The sequence below is a fragment of the Canis lupus genome, chromosome X (assembly GCF_048164855.1).
Source record: "Canis lupus baileyi chromosome X, mCanLup2.hap1, whole genome shotgun sequence".
Classification (NCBI taxonomy): Eukaryota; Metazoa; Chordata; class Mammalia; order Carnivora; family Canidae; genus Canis; species Canis lupus.
In genome coordinates this window covers 114,944,899-114,966,682 of record NC_132876.1, presented here as the reverse complement: position 1 = coordinate 114,966,682, position 21,784 = coordinate 114,944,899, and the positions used below count along the sequence as shown (strand labels likewise).

The window sequence follows — 21,784 nt, the reverse complement described above, 5'->3', positions numbered from 1 at the left end:
ATTAAAAAGAAAACCAAAACCTTAAACTCTGTTTTAAAAACACGGTAGTGGGGATCCCCGGGTGGCTCAGCGGTTTAGCGCCTGCCTTCGGCCCAGGGCGTGACCCTGGAGTCCCGGGATCGAGTCCCGCATCGGGCTCCCTGCATGGAGCCTGCTTCTCCCTCTGCCTGTGTCTCTGCCTCTCTCTCATATGAATAAATAAAATCTTAAAAAAAAAATCTTATAAAAAAAAAAAACACGATAGCACAGAAGAAGTCTTCAAATTCTGCTGCACATTAGAGCATTTTAAAGCCCGGTGCCCAGACTTCACCACAGACCCATTAAATCAGAATTTCTGGGGCTGAGACTTGGGAATCCGAGGTTTTGCCTTCTTAAGGACCAAAAAAAAAAAACCTCCCCAGCTAATTTCAATGAGCATCCAAGTCGGAGAACAAGTGCTCCTGAGAAGGGGGCCGCCGACTGGGGTCCACGAGCCACACGCCACTCTTCACGTGGCCTGGGAGTTAATAATGCTTTTTTATGTTTCGAAAGGATTTTTTAATGGCAAAGAGTCGTATTATTTATTTCAGGAGAGAAGTAAAAGAAGTTCAAATCCGTGTGTCCATAAATAAAGTTTGGTTGGAACACAGCCACGCTCGTTAGTTTATGGCCTGCGTGTGGCTATTTTCAAGCTGCAAAGGCAGAGTTGAGTGGTTGCCACCGATATTTACCATCTGGCCCCTTACAGAAAAAGTTTGCAGAGCCCTGTTAAACAGCAGTGCTTCACAAACTTTAACGTGCCTAGAGGTTCCCTGGGGATCTCGTTAAAATGCCGATCCTGTTGAGGCAGGTGTGGGGAGAGAACCGAGCGTCTGCATCCCTCACGCACCCCCGGGACGGTCTGTTCGGCCAGCCCTGTGGGGCCACGGTCTGTGCAGTCCTGGGAGCCCCCGAGATGCTCTTAGCAGCTCTGCGAGGTTAAAATTCTTTTTAAAATAGCACTAAGGAAAAAAAAAAAGATAGCACTAAGATGTTACTGGGTTTGGGCTTTTTTTTTTCTTTTTATAAAGATTTATTTTATTTTTTAGAGAGAGCAAGTGAGCGAGCAAGTGGGCAGTGGAGGGGGAGAGGGACAATTCCAAGCAGGCTCCACGGTCAGCACAGAGCCCCACGCGGTGCTCCATCTGACGACCCTCAGGTCATCACCTGAGCTGAAATCAGAAGAAGTCAGGTGCTTAACGGACTGAGCCACCCAGGAGCCCCTAAGATGTTACTTTTTCTACCGTGCTGACGTTTGCACAGCAAACCTGGTGACAGAGGAGCACAAATGAGGCAGTGGCACCCAATGGCACCCCGCAGCAGCGCTCTCCCTGCCACACACGCACGGGGGAAAACAAACAAAGGGAGGAGGGACACCAAGGTGGCTCAGTCAGTTGGGCTTCCGGCTTGGTTTCACCTTGGGCCATGATCTCAGAATTGGGAGGTGGAGCCCCACGTCGGGCGCCACGCTCAGCGGGGAGTCTGCTGGAGAGTCTCTCTCCCTTTACTCACCGCCCCCCCCACACACACACTCTCTAAATAAATCTTAAAAAAAAGATAATTCGTTTCACTTAAAAAGGTCCTTGACACAGTAAAAAATGACTGATGCTATTAAATCTCAACCCTGGAGTATAAACCTTTGTAATAGTCTGTGTGGTGAACCTGGAGGGAGGCATAAAGCACATCTGCTGCCTACCCAAGTGTGATGATGGCGGTCTTTTTTTTTTTTGTTTTAAGATTTTTAAAAATTTATTTATTCATGAGACAGAGAGGGAGGGGCAGAGACACAGGCAGAGGGAGAAGCAGGCTCCATGCAGGGAGCCCGATGCAGGAGTCGATCCCGGGACTCCAAGATCAGGCCCTGGGCTGAAAGCGGCGCTAAACTGCTGAGCCACCCGGGCTGCCCCGATGATGGCTGTCTTAAGGGAAGGTTGTCGTGTGGTTGAGCTGCGAGCCAAACCAGCATCTTTTTGTTCTGTTTTGGAACATCATTTTTTCTCGAATTAATGACAAGCTATAGCTAGTAAGACTTGGGTGTCCGGCAGAAGTTTTCTCAAAATGATCCAAGTGAGCTAGAAAACAAGGGACACCACTGGCTGCCCATCGATTGTGGAAAACATGTACGTGCCACAGTGGAAGTGCCAGCTTCCCAATGCTTAATAGACTTCTGGATGAAACTGGGACAATATTAACAAATGAGAGTCTTGGTGAGGTAGTAGAATGAACTGTGTCCGTATTTGGAAGATCTGTGGGACTCAGAGAACCACTATTCTCCCCATGACCGATGTGCAAGGACATAAAATCATTCTTGCATACAGAGCCGATCAAAGCGCAGTGGAGAGCAACAGACGTGAACAGAGTACAAGAGGTCACGGATATGGCTTCAGACTCCACGTTACAAATAATCTTTGGGAAACCACCACGTGTTGCATTTTGCTGTATTACCAAGGAGGAGTTCCACGAACACACGGAAAGGCCATTAAACCATTCCTCTATTGTCCAACTACGTATCTGCGGAAGACCAAGTTTTCATCATGTACTTCAACCCAAACTAGTTATCCAAGATGCCTGTGGATGAAGGTAGAGGCAGACAGGAGAGCCCGGCTGTCTCACAGTAAGTCCGATATCAAGGACGTTTACAAAATCCTAAGACAGTCTTCTTCTTCTCACCGAAGTTTTATTTCGTTTTGAAAAGTAGTTATCTTTCCTAAATGCTACGCTAACGTGTAATGGATGTGTTATTACTTTAAATAAGTTCATTATTTAACAATATATTTGTTATAACTCTGAATACAGGCAATACTTCTAGATACAACCCACATCAGCAAAAGCTTTTTGGAGTCTTCTGTTATTTTTAAGAGTGTAAGGAGACCTAACACCCAGAAGCCTGTGAGCTGCTGGTACAAGGCATTAAGGTCGCATGAAGTCAATGGATGGGGGCTTCCTGACCAAGCGCTCAATGAGAAATTTGCTTCTCCATTGTCTCTCGACCTTCTACGGGTCACTGAGCTTTTAGCTCAACGGTATGACGCTAAGAACGCCGAAACTATTTTTAATGACGCAAAGGGGATGGCTTTTCAACAGATCCTTTTAAAATCTTGTCCTAAAACTCATTAAATAAGAACTTTTCAGGGTGTCTGGGTGGCTCAGTGGTTGAGCATCTGCCTTTGGCCCAGGGTGTGGTCCTGGGGTCTGGGGATCGAGTCCCACGTCGGGCTCCCTGCATGGAGCCTGCTTCTCCCTCTGCCTGTGTCTGCCTCTCTCTCTCTCTCTCTCTCTCTCTATGCAAATCTTAAAAAAAAAAAATCCTTCGTTTTTGTAGCACATTATGAAAATCTTGAAATAGATTCGCCTCTAACATTTGCAATATGGCATGAGCAGTACAGGATCCTTATTATAAAAATGATATATTCACAAGTTAAAAACAAATTCAAGAAATACTTGTTGGTGCCTTCCTTTGCCTTTTGTGGGAACTGGCTCTGGTCTTCCTAAAGATCATGTGTGCGCTCTCCGCCTAGTGAGGTGACGGGGTGCCGCATCGGGGAAGCTGACAGGCCGCAGGGGAAGCTAGCTCTAAGTTCACACGACAGGCTGTAAAAGCATGGAGATCTGCAGGGTGTTCCAGAAACTTGAGAACTCTGTGCGATATTCAGCTTCAGCAGCACTCAGCCTCCTGCACCACCCGGGTGACCGCATCTCCGCGTCCCTGGGGAACCGCTGCTGTGTGTATGGCACTGGGCTGGGGGGCGCAGGGACCCCACTTGGGAGTGGGCTGTGGGGCCTAGATACAGAAGACATCATATAAGCACAACAGACAAGGGACTTGACTCGGGCATGGGGAGTGAGGCGGGGCAGGTCCCCTGTCCTAGCAGTCAGGACAGATGGACACGTGTGTGGGGGAGAGCAGGCCCATGGGCTGAGGGGTGCATGACAGTTTGGGGTGTGGCCGCCAACCCAGCCCGAAACGCTGTTCACCTTGCGGGCAGTGGAGACAGAAGGTGGGTTTGTGAGCAGGCGAGTGGCGGGCCCGAAGGGTACGTGTAAGAAACTCGTCCTGGCCTGGGGAGCGCAGGGTGTGTAGGTGGCGGGAGTGGGTGCGAGCAGAGCGGGCCTTCAGAGTCTTAGTCAAAGGGCACGGGGCGTGTTCACGGAGGCAGGAAGGAAGAAAATCAGAAAGGGCTGGAGCCATGAAGCAGCTGTTCCCAAGAACACCACAGGCCCAAAATGGCGTCGCTTAGGCCAAGTTCCCAAGCCACGGGCTTAACACCTAAGCTAACTGCTATTTCAACCTCTCCCAGAAATGTCATCACAACCCGTCAGTCAGGAATTTCTTTTCTTTTTTTTTTTTTTAAAGATTTTATTTATTTATTCATGAGAGACAGAGAGAGAGGGAGAGAGAGAAAGAGAGGCAGAGGGAGAAGCAGGCTCCATGCAGGGAGCCTGACATGGGACTCGATCCTAGGTCTCCAGGATCATGCCCTGGGCTGAAGGAGGCACTAAACCGCTGAGCCACCAGGGCTGCCCAGGAATTTCTTCAGTCAGCCAGCGCCAAAGAGTCTGCCACCAGGGGCTTCTCCATCCGCGGGAGAAAGATGAGGTCATGTGCGCGATAAGACCCCTTGCTCCCCCCACCCCCCCAGGAAAGAGGGGCCTGGCCCGGAACAATCCTTTCCTTCTATGAAAACCTTCCATTTTGAACAATTAAGCAGGCCCCCCTCCACCTGCTAGATGGGATGCCGATGGAGTCATCAATCATTTAACAAAACCAACTGGATCTTTTAAGATTTACTCTGGAATTTTGATTATTTAACACAGTCAATGTCACCACATTTTATAGGACTGGCTTGGTGAGAAACGGTGAAGGAATTTATGGGAACAACTTGTCAGAAGGGCCATTCCAGAAAATGTAAACTAATCCAGAAAGTGACGGAAAACACACCAGTGGTTGCGTAGAGAGGTCAGGTGAGAGGGAGGGCTGATGAAAGGGACCCCGGGAGCCCTGCAGATCAATGGACAGGTCCCCATCTGGCTCGTGCGGCCGGTTTCATGGGCAGAGTCACACATCAAATTTACCAAGTAGGTCACTTTAAATATATGCACTTAATGCACATCAATTATACCCTCAAGAAAGTCAAAAAAAAAAAAAAAAAAAAAGACCCGTTTCTTAAAAGATTGTGAATCCGTCTGGGGAACTAAGGATTGGCAGCCAAAGGCCAGAGCCATACCCCCCTGGGTGGGGTGGGCTGGGGGGACACATCCTGTGGCTGCAGAACTCACAGGCTCCTTCCGCTCGGTGACAGCTTGCGGCAGGCAGCCTTCTAAGATATTCCCAAGGGTCCCTGCCTCCCGCTGTTCGCACCATGTGACTCCCTCTCCCTGCGTGTGGCCTGGACCTAGTGACGTGCTCCCCCAATGAGATCTCCAAAGACCATGGCTTCTGTCCTGCTAGCACTTTCTCTCCCGTCCACTCACTTGCTCTGATGAAGCCAGCTGCCAAGCCGTGAGGGCGCTACAGGAAGGCGTACATGGCAAAGGACCAAGGGAAGTCTTGGGCCAACAGTCTGAGGGACCGAGTCCTGCCAACAAACACAGCAGTGAGCTGGGAAGCGGATTCCACGGTTGGGCCTCCAGATGAGACTGCAGCCTCAGCCGCCACTTTCATGGCGGCCGCATCGGAGACCGCTGAGCCAAGCCCAGACTCCCGAGCTACAGAAAGTGAGATAATATATGTCATTTCTCATTGCTAAGTCCAAAATTAATTCATCATGCAACAGTAGATAATGAGCACGCAGCCACAGCTCTGGTGTCTGCCGGCAGCTCTTCGACAGGATCCTTTCGCATTTTTCTAATACAGAGAGATACAATGACAGAATAAAAACATCGAGAAGAGCTGGTGTCAAATTCAGTAGCGCTGTCTGCTAAGGATGTGGCCATTTGGTTTGGGGCATCTTGAGAGTATGTTTACGAGTCACCTCTGAATCTCAAGCTGATGTTCTCCAGAAAAGTATTTGGAACTGAAATATACTTTGCCAAAGACGGTATAATGAGGAGCTATTCTCCGAACCGGGGTTATGATCCTCGGTGTATACGGTAGTGGCGCTCAAACTTCAGGTGGATGGGGCCCGGGAATATGAATGTTTAACCAGCATCCTTGGGGATTCTGATTCAGGGCATCAGAGGCCCACACCATACTGTGCAACCTCACTTAAAGAAATGACCCCCAGGGGATCCCTGGGTGGCTCAGTGGTTTAGCGCCTGCCTTTGGCCCAGGGCGTGATCCTGAAGTCCCAGGATCGAGTCCCACATCGGGCTCCCTGCATGGAGCCTGCTTCTCCCTCTGCCTGTGTCTCTGCCTCTCTCTCTCTCTATGTCTATCGTGAATAAATAAATAAAATCTTACAAAAAAAAAAAAAAAAAAAAAGAAATGACCCCCAAGCTTAAGGAGTGCACTTGTCACGATGAGCACTGGGTGATTAAAATAAAAACTTAAAAAAAAAAAAAAAAGACCCAGCACGCCTGAGGGCCCCAGTGAGTTGTGCAGACGACTCTTGGTTTCAGCTCAGGCGATGATCTCAGGGTCATGAGATCGAGCCCCATTCAGGTTCTGTGCTCGGCACCGAGTCTGCTTAAGACTCTTGATCTCTCCCCCTCTCCCTCACGTGTGCTCTCGTGCTCTCTCTCTCTCTCTCTCTCTCTCAAATAAAGGAATCTTTTTAAAAAATGACCCCCAATATTACACTTAATAAAATAGAAACAGTCTTTCGAGGTCACAGAACAGAAAACTTGCTAGAGTATACCAGATGGCACAGCAGATGACAACAGCTCCCTGACATCATTTCGCAGGACTTGATTTATTATGGGGACACTCAGAGAGGGACCTGAAAGAGACCAGAGGGGGCAGAGCTTCCAGAAAGAGCCAAGGTACTCTGTGAAGAAGGGCTGGGCTTCAGCGTAAAGCCTGTGAATGGTGGGTCCCCTCGGGGAGCAAGGATTCTGGGGCCTGGAGAGAAGAAGGGGACAGATCCTGGGTGATGACCTCAGGGCAGTGAGCGACTAGCAGTCTTGGGTGCTGCCTTCCAAAAGTAGCTTAAACTTGCGATGTGGGCTGAGAATGCAAGTACTTCAAGTCAAGGGTTGGCAGGATTTTTTTTCCCCTGTAAAGGGCCAGATAGCAAATATATCTGGCTTTGCAGGGCTTATGGTTGCAACCACTCGATTCTGTTGTTGTGGCAGGAAAACAGCCACGGACGATCTGTACATGAATGGGCAGGGCTGGTTCTGATGAAATTTTATTTACGAACAATGCGGTGGGTGGCATCACCAGCTTGTGTCTAAGTCAAGTCCTCCCGGGAACGTCCATAACCTCCATTTATGACCACTGGGAAAGAGCACACGAACGTAAACAGCGTTGTTTTAAGAGCACAGAAAGGCTCATTTTGATCGCATTACTTCTCCCAGCCTGACATTTGACCACTGGAGTTATTCCTTGGGGGGGAAAGCACTGTCTACAGAACTTTCCAGATACAATGCAAGCATGATGATCTTCAGCAAAAGCCTCATCCCACCTAAATGGCTCTCTGACACGCAGAGCTTTCTATTTAGCACAAAAGCCATTTTATATAAGCTTTTGACAGACATGGAAACACGTGGGGGTGTGTGTGGGGCTTATTTGTGAGTGAACGGGAGGGATGCCCGAAAGGACACAGCCTGGGGAGGTGGGCAGGCTCGAGCTCCCTACTTCCCAGTATCTCCAGTTAGCTCTCAAGGGTGGCAAAAGGTCTCAAAACACAATTCATTTCCATTAACTCTTAACAGCACGGCGCACAGGGCGTATCGTAAAGGAAGTGGGGACCAGATGTCGCTATTTCTGAAAGACGGCAAATCGCCGCTTTGAACAATCCAAGTCGGTGTCCCTTAAAACCAGATACTATGTCTGATAGAAAGCTCCAGATCTTCCATACTGATCGATGTGCTTTCCATCCCTGCTTTCCTTGTTTGCCGACTCCGAGCTGAGGATCAGACACGAGACCAAAAGGCAAAGGGGGCTCTGAATTTGGCACCGCTGGCGGCCACTGCTGCATGATCAAGCGCTAATCACACGCTAACAATATAGCTGATAAAAAACGAGCATTCATAAACAAGAAATTACATCTATTTGGCTGCTGTAATAACAGCCTTCGGTAAATGTGCCATAAAATCGCGAACCGCGGTCTAGGGCACGTGTTTTGGGAAGACTGCAGGTGACTTGGAAATGAAACGATGGGTCCGTGGCAGAAAACCAACTGCGAAGAACTCTAGAAACAGAACCAGAAACGCTCAGCAACCTTCCGGCGTGAAGCGGGCTGTGATACGCTTGCGCCGCGCCCACCGTTGAGCCTGGTGTAAGCTGCAACTCGTGGAGCCACAAGCCCCCCGACGGCTCCGCCGGCTGCAGCTGTGTAAGGACTAGGGCTGCTCCGGCCGGACCCTCGCCATCAGGAGGGCCCGCGCGCCAGAGTCCACGCGGCAGGCCCACGCCACCGGGTACAGGTGACACGGAGCTGCAGACCAGCCGCAGGGCCACAGGCGAAAAGATGAAGGGCCCCTGCACCTGGAAACGCAGTCGCAGCGCCTTCAGAGAGGCCTCAGCCTTAGCGCCCCCCGCCCCGAGGTGAGCGAGTAACAGAAACGCAGGAGCCCCCCCGGGACTCCACGCGCACCTATCGCGGCAGAGTCCCAGCTCAGCCTCGCGGGGGCCAGGGGGGCACAGGCTGGAGAGGTGAGGGGGTCACCCCTGCACAGCTGCCCGGCACCCCGCCGGCCATGTCACCCGCTCGGGGCAGCAGATGAGGGAGACGGGCCGGCTTGTCCCCCCACCCCCACCCCGGGCCCGCTCCGGGGCCGCTCAGAGACCCAGTCTGGCCCATAGGAATCCCACGCCTCAGCTTCCCGCGCCGCCCTCTGCCCGACCCCCACCTGCGCGCCCCACGCCACCCCGTGCAGTCTGTATGCGACGGCTCTCCGAACTTCTGGAATGATCCATGGCCATCTCAAACCAAGTTTCAGAAAAGTTTGGATTTGGGAAATGGCGGGGTGGGGGAAGGATTGGCAAAGTGGGGGGCTGGCTGCCTCTCAGCACTCAGACTGCACGCTGAACCCCAGGGGGACCGTGCAAGGGTCCTCCGGGTCCCTCCGGGGATGGCCTAGGTTAAGGCACGGGGGCCCGCAGGTCCTCCCAGGCCGTTCCTCTCCCCCGTCTTTGCCACAGGAGAGGGACTGATCCTGCTTGCGCTGCCCCCCACCCTTGACCAAGAGCTTTTTCCTTATTTTAGATTTTATTTATTTATTCATGAGAGACACACAGGGAGAGGCGGAGACCCAGGCAGAGGGAGAAGCAGGCTCCATGCGGGGAGCCCGATGCGGGACTCGATCCCGAGACCCCGGGGTCACGCCCTGGGCCGAAGGCAGCTGCTCAGCCGCTGAGCCCCCCAGGTGGCCCCCGCCTCCCCTTGACCAAGATCTTCAACGAAGGCACGAGAAGGGCCCGGCCTCAGCTCGAAGGTCGCTCGCTGCCCCTCCGGCTAACAGGCCTCGGTGCCCAGGGGACGAGCGGGCCCCTGATCCGCAGCCCGTTCCAGGCGGAAAGCGAGCGCTCCATCCCGGGGGCTAACAGTCACTCCTTCCGGGCCGCAGCGGGGGGGGCTCAGGGGGGAGCATCTGCCTCTGGCCCAGGGCGTGGGCCCGGGGGCCCAGGATCGAGTCCCACGTCGGGCTCCCTGCACGGGGCCTGCTTCTCCCTCTGCCTGGGTCCCTGCCTCTCTCTCTGGGTCTCATGAGTAAATACATAAAATCCTAAGAATAAATAACCATTTCTTCAGTCCATCCCCAGTTCTCCCTCCTCCTCTGGGGCCTTCATCTAGGTTAGCGCTTCCCACCTTCCGTGTGCGCCTTGGAACCATCTGGAAATCTTGCAGAAACGCAAACCGTGAGGCAGCAGGTGTGGGCTGGGGCCCGTGACCCCCGCCACAGGCTCCGGGGGCTGCGCTCCCGCTGCTCACCCCCCCCCCCCCGCCCACACCGTCCTTGTCCTGCTGCCCGCGGGGCCACCGGCCTCCGGGGAGGGTGGCAGCGACCGGGCCCGGCGCTTACAAGACCATAAAGGAAGAAAAACAAGAAACTGCTGGCAAAGGTTTAACCGTCCAGGTCCTAAAACTGTCTGCAAAGTCACACCGAAGACGAGGGACACAAAAGGACAGACTGATGTCGGCAGAGCCACACCCCTGGACTTTGCCCCCCGGGGCGGGGGGCGGGGGTCGCGGCTGTGGCGGCTGGAGGTGCGGGAGGCCCTTCCTCTGCACAGATCGGCTCAGCCTCTCTTGAACCCCCCCCCCCCCCCCAAGAAACAGAGAACTCCAGGGGGCGGCGGGAAACCACACCAGACCATATGGAAGCCTCTATTTTTTCCCTCACACCATCTGGTTTGGGATCTAAGTACAGGATGGCAACTGCGTCGACGGACGAGCCAACAAAATCTCTAGGCAACTGGGAAGGCGCTGGCGGGGCTGCGCTGCGGCGTCGGCCCGGGCCACGGCCACCGGCGGTCCCCGACGCTGCCACCGTGCTCGGTGCACAAGGGTCCAACTACGTGTGCGTTAGGGCCGCTCACTGCGGATCTGGGAAGATGATTCTAGAAATCCGCTTTAGTGCCTCCCCCCCTCGCACTCAGAGAAGAACCTGCTCGTTCACAGAACCCTCACATGACGAGTCACTGGCAACGGGACCCTATCAGAGTCCTGCGTGTCTCGCCGCACCGTTCCAGAATTCCCCAACCTCTGAGATCCTCCGTTACGCGCAGCGCGAGCGTGTGTGCGCGTGTGTGTAGACAGCAAAACTGGTTCCGATCCGAACCCACTTGGTGCCCAACCTGACCCGAGTGGCCAAGAGGCCGGTGCCAGGGTCACGGCCCAGACCTGGGCCCTCGGGAGGAAGGCCTCGAGGGCGGGGGGCGCCCAGGCCTGGGGTGGCATCAGGCAGCACCTGCTGTGCGCCCCACGTGACTTCTCGAAAGCCCAAACTCCTCTGGACTCTGAAACGAGTTCGGCCCCAAAAGTTTGCGGGTGGGGCGGGGAGAAAAGCCCCGAAGCCCGTATGCTGCCGTGGGCTGCCGGGGCTGCTCGGGTGGCCCGCGTGGCGGGCGCGGCTGCGGGTGGGCGCGTGGGCATCACCGCACCCACCGGGTGCCCGAACCTGCTCAGCACAGCACCCCGCGGCCGGGCCCCTTGTCGATCCCCAACTGGCCCCGCGTCTCGCAGCACATTCTTAAAGCCCCGCCATCCTCTTCCAAGCAGTTTCTGGTAACTCGGAGGCCTTCCTGTCCGGGTACCAAAGGCCTCCCCGGCCCCGCGAGCTGTGCGCACCCAATGTTGCTGGCGGGGCGGGGGGTGGGGCGAGGGGCTTTCTAGAAACAGCACGACACAGTTCACCTACGCAACCCGCCTGTGTCAGCGTACGGTTCGATGGCTCGGAGTGAATTCACAGAGCAGTGTCACCATCAGCACAACGGAACGTCTAAAGCCTCCCGTCACTCCACAAAGGACCGCCCGGTCCCGTCAGCGGCCACTGCCCACCCGCCCTCCCGCCAGCCTCCGACGGACACGGATCCACGCTCTGTCCCAGGACATCTGCTAACTCTGGAAATTCAATGCGAAGGGAATCCGACGGCAGTTGGTCCCTCGTGTCCGGCTTCTCGGACTCAGCGTGGTGGCCCGCGGTTCCCCCGAGCTGTGCTGGACACGGACCCGCCGTGCGCCTGGTTGCTGGTCGTGCTCACAGTCTGGGTAGGTCACGTCCACCAGCAACTTGCACATCGGCATTCCAGAACCCTCCCCATTCCTCAAAGGATCTATGAGAACAAATGTCTCTGGTCACTTCTTGCTCACTTTTTCTAACGGGCACTGTGCGCATGGGGACACACACACACACACACGCACAGCTGGCGCCTGACAGCCACACGTCAAGAGAAGAGATGCATAATTCAAGGTGTAGAACTAAATCTGAAATCGGATTGCACGTTAATTAACCTGAAGCCACAATTTGGGTTTGGAAAGAGTTTTATTAGCTCAATGAGAGGTACGAGGCTCCGTGACTCTGCGCGTGCCCTACATCGTACCTCAGGGTTGCTCGTTCTCGGGGTGTGCATCCTACACCATCACCTCTGACTCGCTCTCCAAAAAGCGTGCAATGCAACTACTTGGGCCGAGTAACGCTGGGGAACCCCGGAAAAGCACAGCAACGCCGGGAGCCTGTTGGGTTTACCTGCCCCGCCCCCACCCCCTTCCAAAGAGCTCGGGGTCACTGGAGTTTGTGGCTAACTGGGCCGGGAAATGGCAGGTGCAGCCGCTGGGAACGTGGAGGTTGGGCCTCCTGCCCGCTTCTGGGGCCCCCGGAGTGACCCACATCTGGCTCCAACCTAGCCCCTGGCGGTTCTGAGACACCAGCGTCCCTTGTGGGCAAGGCAACTGGAAGCCAGACCCCACGGACCTACCTGATGGGACCGAGCACCCAGTTACCGGCTCCTCATGTCACGGCCTTGGGTTTTTCCTTCTCAAAGACACTGACGTTCGCACAGAGTGTGGGGACACCCGTGCTCTTGGAGACAAGGCTCCTCGCGCGTCCCAGCCCCGTTCTTGGTGCCGTGGGGGAGGACACGCGGGACACCCACCCACCACCCACCGCCCACCCCGCTACTGGTTCAGACACCGGCAATTTCGGAGTCAACCCAAAGCTTTGGGTCATTGCACACTGCTCCCTCTTGAGAAGAGGAGGTGAGGGCAAGGAAGGGGGGGAGGAGGGAGAAGAAAGAGGCCGAAGATGGGGTGGAATGGAGAGGAGGAGAGAAAAACAAAAGATGATTAAAAAAATCGTCAAGGGCCAATTCCACCCGCGCCCCTGCGAACAAATTAATGCGTCAAACAAAACATAAAATATCACCACACTGAAAGAGCCATTACAAATAATAGTAAAGAGAACAGTTGACTTGCTATGAGAATTCAGCCCGAGGCTGTATTTACCTGGACTGCTCAAGGGGCCTGCCCTGTCCCCCAGGGTTGGCACGGGATGGTACTGGTGGTTCTTTGAGCCTGGGTACATCCAGTGGTACCTGCCAATTTCCATTTCAGCTCTGCTGTTCACTGCCAATTTCAGGTGGCAAAGAGTCAGTGTCTCTATCTCCAGCAAAGATTCTACATCAGCATTTATTCTTTTACCAAATAGTTAAAGGCAACGAGGAGCTTAAACCAAACCACGCGGCCGGGATGCAACCTTTCCCTACCGGCTCAGCACCGAGGCAGGAGCAATCGCGAACGCTGGAGCCTCTCCCCCCATCCGGAGGTGGACCAAACTCACCCAAATCGCCTTCTCCTTCCTTGTTGTCACCACGTCCCCCTCCCTCGCCACCCCGCCCCTGAGAAACGCTGGCGTTGGGCAGACGCTATTTATAGTGGGAGCCTGGCTTCTCCCCAGAAGGCTGCTCTTTCTGGTTGCTTCCCCTCTCGGACCAACAGAGCGTCCTTATCACTGCGGCTGCACGAGCCTAAGGGGCTGCAGGGTCACCGTCGGCGACGGTCCCCGGCTCCGGCCCTCAAAGTCTGGCCAGTGAGCCCCGAGGCCCGCCGAGTCTCGGGCAGCAGTCCTGTCCCCCGCGGACCTCTCCGCGTCTCCGTCGGCTCACCTTAAGCTCAGGACTTCGGAGTCTAGAATGTTCTGGATTAAATCCCCTTCCAATTACTTCCAGGGTTTGGGAGGGAGGGGCTGCTGGTCTTGGGCTCACACGGATGCTGCCCAGCGGCCTCCCAGGGACGCGGGTCCCTATCTGATAAAAGGACTCGGTTTCCCACTTCTTAAGGGCCTGGCCAGCGGGATGCGGGTCTGCCCGTGTCCCCGAGCCACAGGCGGCGGCCGCCAACCCCTCGTGGGCTCACCATCCCGAAGGCCCTCATCAGGGCTCCGGGGGCCAGGGGCACAAGCCACCCCGGGGGCGAGGCCCGGGGGCGCCACGGATGCTGAAGGGGGCAGCGGTCCCGGCGGCAGGTGCGGGGGCCCAAGGCCACAGCCGCGCCGCGGGGCGACAGCAAATGCCCACCGGCCGTGCCTGCAAGGCCCCAGGTCACCCCCAGCGGCAGGCGGGGGCTTTCCGAGGTGCTGTTTCAGAGAAAGCCTTCGTGGCTTCAAGGGAAAGCAAAAACATCTTTTAAGAGACATTTGGAGGCTTTTAAAGATGTTTAAAGGGGAAGGAAAAAATAAAGGATGCCAGGGCCAGCCCGGAGCTGCACAGCGACACACTTTGTGGCTGTTTTGGTTGTGTCAACGGCGCGAGGGCAGCTCGCCTTGGCGGAGCCCGTCGCCACGCCAAGCGGCACCTGCGGCCTCCGTGAGCCAAGGTCGGGCGTCCGCCGAGCCGTCCTAGGAAGTCGCTCCCGTCAGCGTCCTACCGTTAGGGACGCGGAGAGGGCCAGGGCCAGGGGAGGGGAAGCGGCCTGGGTGGGAGGCGGGCCCACCGGCCTCCCCATGAGCCTCCCCATGGGCCTCCCCACCTGCCTCCTCACGGGCCTCCCCACCGGCCTCCCCATGAGCCTCCCCACGGGCCTCGGGAACCACGACTCCGCCCCCGCGGGCCCGGCCTCTGCCCCTAAGGGAGGTTTCCCGAGGTCAGTGTGGGGGGGAGCTGGGCTTCTGTGCCTCCCGAAGGAATGTCTCGGGTCCCTCGCTCCTGGTGTTATTTCGGGGTCCCGGAAAGGACTTAACTCTCAGCCTTCCCTGGATTTAGGTTTTTTGCTCCAGCGCTCAGGAGAGTCTCTCTCGGGCGTGGGTTGTGCTGCATTGTCTGAGAGCAAAGACACCCAGTGGGGCTGGTGGAAAGAACCAGAAGCGGTGGCTTAAGTGGCTGGGAGCCCTCCACGTGGACCCCAAGCAAAGCCCTGCGAGGAGCTCGAGCACTCCTGATCTGGAAATTTCAAATCGTCCTCTAAAAAAAAAAAAAGTTCCCTCTCCACGCCCAATGCACAGGTGCCCAATAAATGTCAGCTGAAAGCTCATTTGGTTGAAGGTGAGGAAGCACCCTGGGACCCCGGGGACCAAGATCCGGACCTCCAGGTCCCCCCCACGCTGACCTCACAAGCCAGGCCATGCAATCCCCTGCGTCTCTGCACAGGATGCAACCACTCTCTGTTCTCTCCTCACATGCAAGGGGCAGTCTCCAGACCTTCGGGCCACCAGGCACAGGCTGCTAGGCGAGGACAATCAAAGCCATGGACTGCCCCAAGGCTCCGTGTTCTCTGCCAAGAACATGGCAGCATGCCAGACATGCTTAACTCGGCAGAAAAATGCTACTCCTCCAGCAGATGTGGAGACGGGGTCAGCAAGCGGATGGCTGTTTTCCAATACTTCTGGGAAGGCCATCCTACCACAGTAAATCTTTAGACGTGAAAGAAAAGAAAATCCTGTCCATTCTCTATTTTTGAGCCAAGCTTGGAGACGTAACGTATAAAACTGATCCTAAAATTCCAAAGAGCACAGTATATACAGTTTTGTTTAAAAGGACAGGGTCCCAGCGTCTAGGAGGAAGCCACGTGACTGCAAGGACAGGCCTCAGCCTGAGGGGTCCATTAAGACACAGTCGATGCTGGGCAACGGGCAACGGGCAAGAAGAAATGGGTAAAATGTCCACACCCGGCCGGGAGATCCTGGCTCATGCCCTACCGAGGGAAGGCCGCAGATGTTCCCCTTAGGGAGCGGTGGTGGCTGACGGGGACGGTCACAACCGTGGGTGGTCGTCAGCAAAGGTGGGCATGGAGCAAACAATGGGGAATCGAGGAAAGGAAAACAAAACAATGCCTTGTACCTCTTTTTTTCTTGTCTTTTTCCCCCATTTACTTAGGGTGATAGTCTTCTGTGACAGGGCTGAACAACTGACCTGCAGCCTGGTCTACTTTCCGGCACCTACAAAATGACCACCGGAGGCGACTAGGTGACAAAGGCTGAGCTCCCTTAGAAAGGCCATCCTCCTGAGGCAAGGTCTCTGAGAGCTGGATCTGCCGTCTTTCCTTTCCAGGTAGGATTTAAAATATTAAGGGAAAGCTCGGACACCTCACGAAATACAAGCAGGGGCCAGCCAACGATGGCCACCTGTTGTTGTCAATAAAGCTTTATTGGCACTTGGCCACCTTTATTGGTTTCAGGCTACAACCGCAGGTCTGAGGAGTTACAACGGAGACGGGGAGGCCTACAGAGCCTAAAATGGTTACTCTCTGGCCCTTCCTGGATGAAGTGTGCACACCCTGGATATGGAACGTGGCTACTTAAGACCTGGATGCAGAATGAAGTCAATGCACTCAATCAAATCAGCCTACAGAAGAGGAAGTCCGTTTCTTTTCTCTTTTTACACGTGTCTGGAAGAGAGAGGTCCCTGGGCTGCCTGGGGAGGAAAATCCTCCACCCGGGTACTGTCGTCCTGCTACGTAATCTGCCACTGGGTGGCAAAATCACAGGTAAAACCAAGATCCTGTTACACACAGTGGTCCCTAAGATGAGTTAGGCACCCCTGTACTCTACATGTGCTGGGGGAACTGAGGAGGAGGATGTCTCAAAAGAGAGTATTATTAAATGAATGAATGAATGACCAGGTACATGCATGCAGCTGGGACTGGAGCCTCCCTTTCTTCCAAGCCAGCGTGTGTCACCTTGTTCCTCCATCCCACAGCCATCCTGATTCCTGGCCTGCCACCTCACAGGGCTGTGAGTTTGGTCCCAAGGAGAAAAACGCAAGGGCGCGTCTCTGGAACAATCCAATTCATCACCAAGTCCCAGTGAGGGGCAATTTGCTCCGTGGGGACACTCACTGCCTACTTCACAGGTTCTCAGACCCATCAAGGCTCCCAAGTCATGTTATTAAGGTTTTTCACCCTAAATCGACTTGTAGTTTCACAGGTAATGGGAAAACATGATCTGTGACATTACAATCTGAACACGAGACTTCAGCCCAATTTCCAGGAAGGCAAATCTAAACTTCCAGAAATGGGTCAGAATTCTTTGTCTAATGAAACAGCAGGGCCAAGTCTCGACAAATATGCTAATAGAAACAATAATATAAAAGTAGGAGATGCGCCAAATGGCTTCACTGAGATCTTCTCCACCCTTACATTTTCTAAAAAAATAAAATAAGGTAAAAGCAAGCTGTATCATACCTACCACATCCGTCCAGCACCATCTGGCCGGTCATGCTTTTCTCTACAACCTATTCCCCAGACACCTTCTCTTCAAATGTCCTCCTTGGCAGACTCTCAGAGGGAAAACCTGCATCTAAAACTTTCTCTGTACTGTATTCCTAATCAAGTTAGGAAATGTCAATAAAAACCTCAATATCAAGTCATTTCTAGATCACCAGGAGGAGCGTAACGTTAAATGTGTCCCTCAGGGTTTTCAGCACACAGGCCATATATTCTAGAAGAGTGCTTTTCTTACTAAAAAAAAAAAAAGAGAGGGGCCAAAGTGCACACAATTAAAATAAAACGAACAAACACAACCCCGAACACCTAAGACATTAAGATCTATTTGCCCCCCAAATTTAAATGAATGTGTTAATTTTTTACACAAGTCAACAGTTTGAATTCATTTCTTACGTTGCTTACGTCCCAGAATTTATTTTCAATTATACATTATTTCCAATTTACTACATTTTTCTTCCCGTGTGGTTTGATGCCTGGAACTCTCAAAATTATTTCAGCAGTAATTCCGGGCACTTAACTAGCTCGGCTATAATTGTTTCAGTAGATTTCAATTTCCTACATGTAATAAAAACAATTTGCATCGCAGATTTTTTTTCCCACACAATACAGCAATTGATTCAATTGTTTTTCTACCCCTTGACTGAGCATTCCCAGCACTTCCAGATGCACTGGTTTTCACAAATGAATTGACATCAAGTAATACTCCACAGAAATAAATAGAAGCCTAGCTCTCCATCGCTTTGCTACTGAGGCCCATGATCTACTTCCTTTGATTCTGTCTTCTTCATTTCTTCCAGTTATTCCATTTCAGTGAATCTGTTTAGTCAATCCTCACACTTTGGTTTCATTTAATGCTTCCAAAGTAAAAACTGTTATTTGTAACAACCTGGCATTTCTTACATCCATCTGAGAAGAGCTGCTTGCTTGCCTTAAATATTTCTGGGTATCTCCTGAATACTTCTTGGGAATTTTGACCATCCAGTGGTGTTCTGTGGCAAAAGCGATGAAGCTGTTTCACACACACACACACACACCCCAATATGCATGTGTGTGTGTGTGTGTGTTTTAGGATTTGATTATTCGTGTTTAAAATAGGATCAAAAGTCCTTCTGATTTAAAGATATGGCTCTCTGTCCTGCTGAAAAGTGAGGCCAACTAAAAAAGTTGAGGACAATTTATAAAGCTAAATTTAATTCTAGTCTTAATAATAATCCAATTAATTCTCTAATGGAATAATTATCCAAAGCTAGAATTCCCATTGTGCAATAATACCCCCCAATTAAGAGGCAGGTACAGCCCCTAGCATGAACTACTAAAAACAAATAGGAAAGGAGGAACACAGGGGAAAAAATAGATGTGCGTGAAAAACTCTGTGGGAAGTGACAAAATGTATAGGATTAAATTTCGGAAATTAAATCCCTTGCTGAAAGGCCTAAAAAAAAAAAAAAAAACCTCCACAAAAAAACAGACCCACCAGCTCAAGGATTATATAATGCAGTCTCCAATTATGTCAAGATTTTAAATGTACATTTCAATGAAGTCAACATTTATCTTCTAAATTTGAAGTTAAATCTGAAGGGACACTGGAGTGACAAGCAGGCGGAAACATCTGTGACTGTCACTTCGTGCCTCTTGTGTGTGTGCGTGTGTGTGTGCTCGCCTAGAATGACAATGGGCGAGCCAACTGGGAAATGACAAAGATGATACTTGTGTGGGTTCTGACTTGGGTGCAGCTGGCACACGGACTTGTTTGTCTAAATGAGGATTAGCAGGTAAGCCATCCTCCAAATCAGCATTGGTGGCAGGCCACACAGTGACCACAACCCCTGTGGCTGTAGTGGTGACACACACGCCCTGGCCCATATGCTTACTCACACCTGAACTCTACATGTGACAACAGCTTGTGTTCACCTGGCATTTTTTAATTACCCTAACAGCTAGTGTCTATCAATTTTGGCAGTTTTTAAAGTCCCTCCAGAAATTCCTTCTTGCTTCTAATTTTGTCTCTAAAATCACAGCTAGCTAGCTAGCTAACGAGGTTTCACCTACTGACAGTCAATAGATGTAGTGCAGCCTGCAGATTTGCTAGTAAGTAGTATTTAATTGACGTAAAATAATAGCAGTCCGTACGTAAGCCTGAATGAGGACGAGATGCACAGTTGTGTAATACGGATTTTTTACTGGCTTTATGCTCCTTGCTTGCATTTGGAGAGAAAAAAAAAAGAAAGGCATGTTTTTTTTTTTTTGCAGAGATCAAAATGGTTTTATTAATGGTCTATCAATGGTTAATTTCGTTTATTAATATGGCAAATACCATATTAATAAAAACCGTGCGCACTAAATGAAATCATGTGTTTTAGGAAAACGTTGCTGTAAACTGCGAGAGGCTTCCTCCCAACAGCACTATTACGTGATCATGCCCCGCAAACTTCATCTCTAATCGTCACGGAGATCAATCCTTACTTCTATCTCCATTCCTCAGCTTCATAAACACTCCCCAGCGCTCCTCTTATTGCTATTCGGTCATTCATATAAATCAAAAATATAGATCTACAAGAAAAAGCAAGGTTTTTGTTTGGTTCTGTTGGTGAGGGGCGGTAGCTTGCATGCAGGCATTGAATCAAGCTGCCAATTGTAACATTAAAATGCTATGTACGTAAAACCCCACCGAAACACATACCTAAAAAAATGGTTAAGATGGCAAGTTTCATGTTATGCAGATGTTTTTGTCATGCAGATTTTAATCATACTTCGAAGTTTAATTGATTCTAAAAAATGAAATTGCTTTGCTTAGGATATAATTGCTCTGCTTAGGATATGATGTCATTAGGGTATGGGGTACAGAAGAAATTCCCAATAAAAACAGGCAGCCTCTATCCAAGCCTGCTGTGAGGCTCAAATGCCTGAAATTGCCATGTTTGTAGGTGTAAAATGGTTGACTATTTCGGCAATTTTAGACAGTTCAACAACACGTTCACAAGTGAAACGGAGTTGTGCTCCCACCCCGGAAAGTCACTATTGTTTAGGGGCTGTCACTTGATCCCAGGCTGTGGGAAATAACCTTGGCGTGCAGGCTGGCGATATTAGAGCCACTGCAGGTGCAGAAAACGTCCTCGCGCCTTCAGGATACTCTGTAACTTTGGGAGCAAGAGAGAGGTGGGAGGCATCTCACCGCATTGTCATTTAACGGTGGCTGAGCTGATTCTACGGGGTGTCACCCTTGGGATCAGTTTTTATCTAGGAAAAGACGGGTTAATTTTAGCTTCTATTTTGTCACTTTCTTGCTGCAAAACACGTAAGTCTGTAAAAAGGCCACTGCCTGTGTCAACAGTGTGGCAAGAGTCCCCTGCAGGGACAGGACCTTTACTGAATTCCCTGCTCTGAATCTCCCAGTTCCCGAGAGCAGGGGACCCTCACCGCCCCTTTGCATCAGCACTAGGTGACAGAGGTGACGTCCCCGCGCCGAAGCTCCCACTGTCAGTGGTTGGTCCCGGTCACAGTCAGGGCCCGATCCGTGGGAAGGACAACGATATTCAACAAGAAGAGGAGCAAATGTCCCCAAAATCACTACGGCCTTAGCCGCACCAAAGCCTGTTTCTGGGTTGGGTCCCCCTCCGGGGGGTCCTCAGCATTAGCAGGAAACAACGCTAATCCCCGGGAACAAAACATGCAGAACGTGGGACCTAAGTTCTGACTCGTTATATTAAATGGGGGAAAAAAAAAAGAAAAAAAAGAAAGAAAGAAAGAAAGAAAGAAAGAAAGAAAAAGCAGGAGACCGTTTTCCCGGTTCGGGTACCCAAGGTGACCAACTGCGGGCGTCCCGGGGCGTCCCCCGTGCGGCAGGAAGATCTGGACCGGGAACGGCCGAGCAGGGGCTGCTCTATTCATTTAACATCAGCCTGGGGGGGTCCCCCCTCCAAAACCCCAAACCACCCAGGAAGCAAGACCACGCCGGAGGGCTCGTTGCGGAGCTGCTTGCGAAGCGACACAAAAGCGGGCAAGCCCCGGGAGAGCCCCCCCGGGGGACAGCCTGACCCGGGCTATTGTCAGGGCGCTGGGTACCTTTTCTGTCCCGGCTTTGTTCGGCGCTTTCCTCGGCGGCACTTTCCATGGCGGGCTTCATGCCGTCCCCCCAAAAACGCTTCTGCCCCCGCGCCCCGGCTCGGCTGGCTCCTGGACGCGCGCGCGCGGCTCACGGTGGGCTCTGCCCCGCGGCGGAGGCGGGCGGCCGCGGTGTCCCCGGGCCGGTGTCCCCGGGCCGGCTGCTCCACGGCGCCGGCGGCCGTCAGCGAGCACCCCGAGACGGCGAGCCCCGCGCCTCCTCCGACGGCCGCGCCCGCCCAATGCTAATCGGCCCTCTCGGGGAAGAGCGGCTCGGTGACGTCACGGCCCGGAGGCGGCGGCGGGGGGAGGGGACGGGAGGGGAGGGGAGGGGAGACCCCCCCACCCCCCGCGTCACTGCGCCGCGGGGCGCCCTCCCGCACGAGCCCCTTCCTTCCGTCCTG

The 21,784-nt window shown here is 52.8% G+C and overlaps 1 protein-coding gene and 1 long non-coding RNA gene across 8 annotated transcripts in view; one reads left to right on the top strand and one right to left on the bottom strand.

Moving 5' to 3' along the window:
• The window catches only part of GPM6B (glycoprotein M6B), a 159,952-nt gene that overhangs the window by 24,265 nt on the left and 113,903 nt on the right, over positions 1 to 21,784 (bottom strand). For 3 of the 7 annotated variants that reach the window (XR_012026541.1, XM_072817214.1, XM_072817213.1), the window contains exons 1-2: positions 21,342 to 21,542; positions 13,068 to 13,187 (exon numbers count right to left, since the gene is read on the bottom strand). The exons of 3 other annotated variants lie outside the window; for them this stretch is intronic. Coding sequence is in view for 3 of the 4 variants with exons in the window: in XM_072817214.1 (XP_072673315.1) it covers positions 13,068 to 13,187; positions 21,342 to 21,402 (181 nt within the window). In the remaining variant the exon portion in view is untranslated. Of the gene's footprint in view, positions 1 to 13,067; positions 13,188 to 21,341; positions 21,543 to 21,784 lie in introns of those variants that run through there. One more of the 7 variants, XM_072817216.1, reaches the window with a different exon arrangement.
• On the top strand, positions 1,964 to 20,198 carry LOC140628159 (uncharacterized). Its single transcript, XR_012026542.1, has 4 exons — positions 1,964 to 2,632; positions 15,932 to 16,105; positions 16,233 to 16,541; positions 19,640 to 20,198. It is a non-coding gene; the product is annotated as an uncharacterized lncRNA (long non-coding RNA).